This window comes from Neomonachus schauinslandi, chromosome 13, assembly GCF_002201575.2.
Source record: "Neomonachus schauinslandi chromosome 13, ASM220157v2, whole genome shotgun sequence".
Lineage (NCBI taxonomy): Eukaryota > Metazoa > Chordata > Mammalia > Carnivora > Phocidae > Neomonachus > Neomonachus schauinslandi.
The window spans coordinates 32,399,842-32,407,861 of record NC_058415.1 but is presented as its reverse complement, the minus strand read 5'-3'; the positions used below and the strand labels follow the sequence as shown (position 1 = coordinate 32,407,861).

The 8,020-nt window shown below is 41.5% G+C and overlaps 1 protein-coding gene across 1 annotated transcript in view; it reads right to left on the bottom strand.

The window, feature by feature from the left end:
* Positions 1–3,054: 3,054 nt before the first annotated feature.
* The window catches only part of KDM4C (lysine demethylase 4C), a 437,653-nt gene continuing 432,687 nt past the window's right edge, over positions 3,055–8,020 (bottom strand). Inside the window, exon 22 of the mRNA XM_044920760.1 lies at positions 3,055–4,134. Coding sequence (XP_044776695.1) covers positions 3,958–4,134 — 177 coding nt within the window. The 3' untranslated portion in view covers positions 3,055–3,957. The remainder of the gene's footprint in view (positions 4,135–8,020) is intronic.

The window sequence follows — 8,020 nt, the reverse complement described above, 5'->3', positions numbered from 1 at the left end:
TCAACCACGCCTCCTTTTTGGGAACACTGTCTTCCCTTGCTGTCTGGGACATCAGAGCATCCTGGTTTTCCCTTTCAGGGCTCATTCCCAGGCTCCTCTTTTTCTACCCATCTGTTTAGCTCTCCCAGGGCTCTGACCTCTCTCTTCGCATTTGTTGTCCTCTTCACACAAGACATGCTCCCTCTCACAGTTTTGTCCACTGTTCACCTAGATTTAAGTCGGGTTTACTGAGGTGATATTTACATCTAGTAAAATCCACCTATTTCAGCGTTCAGTTCTATGATTTTTGACAAACATACAGTCCTGCTACCACCACCATAATCAAGATACCACCCAAAATTCCTTCATACCCCACTTTGTTGTCCATCCCTGCCCCACCTCCAGTCCTTGGCAAGCACCGATCTTTCTTCTGTCTCTACAGTTTTGCCTTTGCCAGAAGGTAGATTCCATGCATTTTTAAACATCTACCAATAAAAATGATGCCTTCCTCATTTATACCTCTAGTGCTGTCTTCTGGGCTTCAAAGTTGTCTATCCAATGTCTTTCGTTTGGGTCATGTTTAGAATCCTTTTTTGTTCATGCATCAAGAGGGTTAAGTGATTTACAAGTTACTTAGAGCCTTGGTTTCCCTCCATGAAAGCAGGTAATGTTACTTTGTTGATTTCTTGGGGGAGGTTAAACAAGGTAAATAAATGCCACTAAGGAGCCTACCAGGCTTGGTATTCACAATAGGTACTCAAGACATCGTTAATATCATCTGCTCTTAATGAAGTTCAATTTCTTCAAGGGTCCTGCACCTACTGAGGATGGAGTGTGAGATTTCTGAGTTGTTAGTCCACTTGCTGGAGAGGTCAGGCCTCCTCAGAGGCCAGGAATCCTTCTCCCCACCAGTCAGTGCTGTATGTCTCTAACAACATACTGGGCGAAAGCATGAGTAACATTTGCAATGACTGCAAATCTGAATTCTCAGAAAGAGATTGTAGTACAATTGAGTTTTGCAACCAACCAATTACAATTCATGTAATGAAAATGCCTCTAGTTAGCTTCAAGTTTATGAGGCTGATTAATATCTGAAATAAAGTTTCATTTCAGATCCCTTTTACTTAAAGGCAAAAAAAAGAAAGTGCACAATGTTATTTTGCAGCATATACTACTCCAATATGATTACTCACAAGACCTCCTAGTCATTAACAATACCATACACATTTCAGCCTTGTTTCACATTGGATGGGTACAGGGAGAAGTGACAGACCCATTCACTCCTACATCTTTTTGTATTCTGAGTCTACATGTTTTCATACACTATTAGCCAGTAGCAATTTATAATGTATTCCAAGAAGCCATGTGATATTTTAGTGGATGCTTCTTCTCAATTTCTCTCTAGATGAACTAAACAAAAATACCTTAATAAAAGTAAACTGACAAGAATCACACTGTTCTCATTTCAAACACACATAAGGAACTAAAATGTTGTGAAATATGCCAGGCAGTTTTTATTAATCCTCTAACCTCCAGAGAAAGGGCTTGCCATTAGATTTACATTAGAATTATCACAGCTAGCAATTTTTTTAATACCAGAAGCTAGGCTTCAACTGATTTCATGCTACACATACACACTAAAAATGCAGTTAGTGTAACGCAAAGAAATTAAAATTACAATTGAAGTGTCATACAGTAAGTGAAAAAGCTTTAACGATCTGTCTGGTCATGGAGCTAATAATGACTTTACGCAGAATGCAGTGAAACAAAGGTGTCTTTCTCAAGAGCCATAGTGCATCTGTGGCCAGCAGTATTTTGCTGAGGCCATATACAGCTGTACTTGGTTATAGGAATATTAGTTAAGTGAGCCTATAAAAAACAGCTGTATTTGAGATCATATAGGACTCTGCACATTTCCTCCCTGTGGCAGCCAATCAGAAATCTTGCTGACAGGCAAACTTGTACAGAACGAATCATCCTATTTAGATTAATTCTTCTTAATGCCTTACACAGGCCTACTTCCCTGGCATATCGTGGAGAAGGCAGGTCAGCTCCATTCAAAACCTGGAGATAGAAAAAACAAGCTTGATTACTTGATAAAATATATGACGATACTGGTAGGGAATGTGGAGTGCTCAATCCCTGTAAAAGTAAGACTGGTGGGCTCTTCCCCAGCTCAGAGTTCAGGCATGAGGCACTCTGGAAAAAGAGCCCTCAGCCAGCAGGCGGTCTGGAGAACTGAGATTTAACTGTGGTTCTGTTATTGCAGTTTCAGTTCTGTACTCTCTACCCAGTAACATGATACATCCTCACTCTTCGCCATGAAACTTTGAAATGCCCTTGAATCCTTGGCTCTGGGCTTTGGCCCATAGGATGTTAACCAACACCACAGAGTGGACTGCAATGTGCTTACTTGGCTGGGCTCACAAGCTCTTCGGCCTCTGCCATTGACATGAGAAGAGCATACCTGAGCTAGCACACTGGGTCCAGTGGGATGATGGGAGACATGTGGAGCAGACATGTGAGCTAGCCCAAGGCAAGGTCAGCACAGCTGCTGAGCCAAGCCCAGCTCAGGACAGCCAACCTGCAGGCCCATAAGCAAAACAAGTGCTTCCCATGGCTGGGCACTGAGATTTTGCAGTTGTCTGTAATGTAGCGTGATTGTGACCATAGTTAACTGAAGCAGTCACTAAGGACTCTGTGACCCTGGGCAATCTCTTCCCTGCCTGTCCTCATCTATAAAGTGAGGGGAGGGACTGGAGGGTCCATACAGCCTTTTCTAAAGGTAACCGGGGACCAAGAAACCTGGGATGAAAAAAGCTCCAGACTCTAGGTGCTCAGAGTTCTTCAAGGCCTAGAAGGAGCTGAGGGAAACACTTCAGTTGGCCCTGTGGGCAGGCAGAGGAGCCTTTATGCCCAGGGACATGTCTGAAAGGTCTGGCAATGTGTCCAGTTATGTAAAAAGTCTGTGAACGAAGAAGGGCCTGACAAACTTTTTAGACAGCTCCTAAAGAAAACTTGTTTTTCTGTTGATTTAAACATAAACAAAAAAGCAAGTCAGAAGCAGAATTGGAGAAAAAGGAAATCTTTATTTTTAAACACTAGTACATTTTCAGGCTGTTTCAAAAAGGAAAAATCATATTAGTTGAAAACTATGCATCAAAGCATATTTATTTAAACTCTAATTTTACAAACACATAATGAAAGAAATATATTTTATAAATATCTACTCAGAATATTATGAAAAAAAAGTGTTTAAAAATAACAGCCCCAGATCTCCCTCTTTAAATATATAAAATTCCCATACAATTCATAAGAATTCTTTCTCAAGAGCCAAAAATTTCACAAAGGCCAACAACTCAGTTCTCATCAGACACAATCAAAAGTAATAGGGATATAAAAAAATGTAAAAGTTCTGTACAAGGGAAATTACAGATAGCACACGGGTAAATCTCATTACCATACAGGCCATTTGTGTTTTAAAAATGTTTTATAAAAACTGCCATTTAAAACAAATAAGTGAGAGTCCTTCCCTGACTGTGGAAATTATATAAATTATCACCCTCTTACCTGGGTATCGAGGCTCCCACTTGCTGGGGTTAGGGAGAGAAGTCTCCATGTGTTTCCTAAGGGCCTAATTAGGCCACAGGTGAGGACCCACCGCCTCTGTCAGTGAGTCTTTTTGGTGGGGAGATTCACTATTATTTCCTTTCACTTAGACAGATTCTTTGGGATCACTGAAGACAATTGCTCACAAGTGAAAGCAAGACTAGGGGAGGACTTCAGATTGTTGTGTCCAATTAATAACACTTGTAATCTGTGGTCCAGGTGACCAAACTCTGAAAAACCTAATTTTCCACTGTCAGAGACATACCCCGTCACCTACCCCAGTGAAACACATCGCACGGCCCCAAGGTTGTCCCTTCATCTTTCCTTTTCTGGCCCACGTTGCTCTGTTGCCTGTGCAGCATATGCAGGTTATTGTCTCTTCTGACATTTTTTCTGAAAAGAGCTCTTCAAAAAAGTGCGGTACACAGGATCATCCACATATTCATTCTTAAACCTGGAGCTCAGCACTCTTTGTCTCTTTTTCTCCCCTTGGATTATGTCTGCTCCATAAAATGTGTCTTCAAATCGCATATCAGAGGCTGTGGACTAGAAAGAGCCAGTGTCATGCTGCGGAAAGCACAGCATTTGACCATAACAAGAATGGACAAAGATCTGATCTAGCCAGCACAGCATTTGACCATAACAAGAATGGACAAAGATCTGATCTAGCCAGCTCGGGGTGGCGTGCAGAGGCCCGGCCACTAGCCCAGGATTTGGGGCCTCCCACCTGCTCCATCCAGGCTCCTGCTTCCATGTAGCCCCAACTTTCTTCAGGATCTCCCACCCCCAGCAGAAGCAGGATGAAAGTCTTCTCATTTAAATCTCCCTCACTCGCCATCTCCCCTCTGGCTCTTTCCCAACCAGGTTTTTGACAAATCTATCAACAGTCATCTCTAATTCACCCCACTCCTATTTACCTCTGGGCCTTCCCTGAAACTGTCCTTGCTTCAGTCCAGTTCCTATGACACTTTTTCATCCTAAATGGTATTGCTGGAATTGCTCTCATCTCTGACACTTTATAAGCCCTTCCTCCTGCCTCTCTTCTTCCTCTGGTTGCTCACTGTTGATGTCTCAGGGGTTCTCCTTTCTTAACTATCTGTTCAACTCTGATGCTCCTGATGTTTTGCATTTCTCTTCTGCACATATGCTCCCTGAGCCCTCACACCCACCCTCCTGGCTTCAATTCCTGGTTCTTCTCCAAGGATGCTCACATCTCTCACTCCAGTTCAGACCTCCTTCTGTGCACAGGCCTGCATGTCCAACTGCTCAGCAGGCATCTCAGAGTACTGATCCCAGGGGCACTTCAAATCAACCTGCCCTAAATTGAACTCACAGTCTTCCCTCCCCATTACTATCCTTCCTATATTCCATACATGGCATAGTTATCCTATCCATGTAGCTACACTGTTTAGAAACCTAACAGTCACTATAAACGTCCCCCATCCCCACCACGTCCAGGTCCCCTTCTACATGTTCCTTGAAGCCCTCCATCCTTCCTTCTTTGTCCCTGCTGGTCCCATGGTACAGGCCTCACATTTCCTCCCCGAAACCACTGCAGCAAATGCCGCACCCCCAGGCTATTTTCTACAGTACCACTAGAAGAAAGTGCTCTACAAACTAACCGATTATATGACATCCCTGATTATCGTCTCTTTCAATAGCTTTGAAGAGGGCATCCAAGCTCTCTAGACCTATATAACTTAGCAAAATCCTACCCCATGTGCTGGTCAGATAGAATTACTTGCAGTTCCTGGCCACACCTTACTGGCTCATGCTTTTCTGTCATTGGATGTACTTTCCCTTTGCATGGACACTGTTCAATTTTCTCTGCCACAGGCAAACCTGAGGGCCCTTCTTTTGGTTCCTATAAGACTTTATGTGTCAACGCAGTAGAATGAGGTCAGTGGCAGAGATGAGGGGCAGTTAACTTTCTCCCCACCAGGGATTCCTTGAACCCCTTGAGTGTGAGGATATTAGGGAGTACTGATTTTTACATGTTCTCCACACCCAGCAACTCAGTCACTGCTCAATTAAGTGTTAGCCAGGTGGAAGGAATGTGGGCCTTTTCTGTTATGCTCAGGTAAAGGCTACGTTAAGACACTATTTTTGCTTCCCAATTCCCTATTATTTTGTCTCCTAAAATGCATTTCTAACTGATTTTCACGAGGTAGATCACTCCAGAGGATGCCAATGCCCAGTGCATCTACTGTCACTGAGGCCACCTGCTCTGGTTGGTGACAGAGACAGAGTCCCAGCTTTGAGGACTTGAAACACATGGTCAGTCATGAAGAAGAGATAAACAATGGAACAGTTACAAAGAAGCTTGAAAACTAAAAAATGGACCCAGGTGCACAGCGGGCATGTTCCCCGCCAGTTCATAAGATGGTTATCTAGGGTAACAGGCTACCTGCATGGACCCCCAGACACTACCTTGTTTCACTCGGGAAGAAAATAAAAGATTATGGGTTGGCTGGGCATCCTCTGCCATTAGGAGAAAACATTTTTGTTTCATTCATTCTTGGCAAAGTACTTCCTATGAGTAATCTTTCCCTTTTATAAGTGCTCAAGTTATCAAAGGAGAAAATAAAACATCTATGAAAGTGTTGCCACTGTGTGAGAATAGCAAAAGTCAGCCTCTCAAATACAATAATAAAACCGATTTACCAGCAGCTCTACTTAATTATGCACCGTTGCCATGGTTATTCTGTGAGACAATAAAAGGTAATAGGGCCATTTCTGAGGTTAGTGGGAAAGAACCCCTGCAAAATCACCGGGTGGACTGCTGACTCTTTTGAAAAATTTCTTCCCAAGTCAGCGTGTGTCTGGGTGAGCAGCAGTCATTAAAATATGAGGCCTCCTACTTAGCAGTGAGGCTGCTAACCCACCCCTCCTTTAAAAAAACAAAAGAGATTTCTCTAATCATAAAATATCTTCCATCAATGAGTTTTCCAATTAGATTTGTTTCACCAACTGGAAAAAATAGCAGTCATAGATAGACCAACCAAGGGCCAGAGGGTTATATACAAACCTGAAGGAAAGGCTGGATTGCTACAACAAGAGCACATAAGTCTTCGATTCAATAAAAACAGAGGTAGCAAACTGGATTTAGTAACTATGAGCTTTTGTTCCTGAAGATATTTTCTATTAGGTTCAATTGTTTGACATAACAGGTTACACTCAGATAATATATGTGATTTACGTATTTTTTACTGACTCTTTTTAATTAAAAAATTTTCTCTGAGAATTAAAAAAAAAAGTTGGATGTTGGTGTGATTGTTCAGAGAAATGGATCTTAGGAAATTCAGGAGCTGGGGTCAAAAAAGGCTGTGCAGGAAGGCAACCTGGTATTGAAGACAAATCTATTATGGAACAAAGAGATTGTGAGCTGAGCAGAAAGTAAAAGGCGTTCTTTTAATATGATTAAGAAACAGTATTTGAAATTTACAAAACCCAGCTGGTGCTTAATCACATATGCATTAGAAAATCAAAGACCTGAGAGACTTAGAGAGGACTACCTACTCCATTCCCCATCCTTCAATCTCTAGGTGAATGAACGAGTGAATGAATGAATGAATAGAGGAGGGGGAGCAAGGGAGGGCAGGGAGAGGAGGGAGAATCTATGGAAGACAGGAGCACAGCATGAGAGGCAGCCATCTTTGGCATCTTGAAGAAGAAAGTTGTTCTTAAGAGATTTTTAAGATGTAGGGCATGGACAGATTTCTTAGATCTTTTTTTAGGAATTAACCAATGTCTTTACATGAGGAATATTTGATCTTCTCTTCCCTGCAGTTTATCTGGTGGTTAATCTATTTTCAGGTGTGTGGGTCCCTTATGTGTCACGTTTCTCCCAGATGAGTAGCAGAGCTGATACTATCACTCTGCTCTTGATAGACTCTGAAAGACCTTCCTCTCAAGGATGAAGCTCATAAAGTCAGCTGATACCTGGTGCAGTTACCCTGTTCCCAGGACCCCACCTGACTGGAAAAGGAGCTAAATATACAACTGAAGATTTAAGGAATCCAAGGATTTTCCAAATTAAGGTAACTCTATCACTGCAGAAAAGTATATCATAAGCATTCACTGAAAACAAAGGGTGTCATTTATTCTGAAAAAAAATTTCATTTTAGTTAAAAAAATCCCATTCAAATTTCCCTGTTCAGAATTTATTATTTTGCAGATGTAGTAGATGCAATTCTAAATGAGTAAAACTGACTTCATTTCAGGGTCCACTAAATATTTTATGATACAATAATGAAAACTAAGTTATTGTGAATTATATTTTTTTAACAACTTCAGTTTTGATTATTTGTCCATGTTTATTTGTCTTTTTAATGGCATGTATAAAGCTTGAAACTAAAAACATTTTCTTTTTTTAAAAAAACAGCTTTAGTATTCCCACACTTAGTTTTGGGGCTTTTTTAAATTCCTTTAG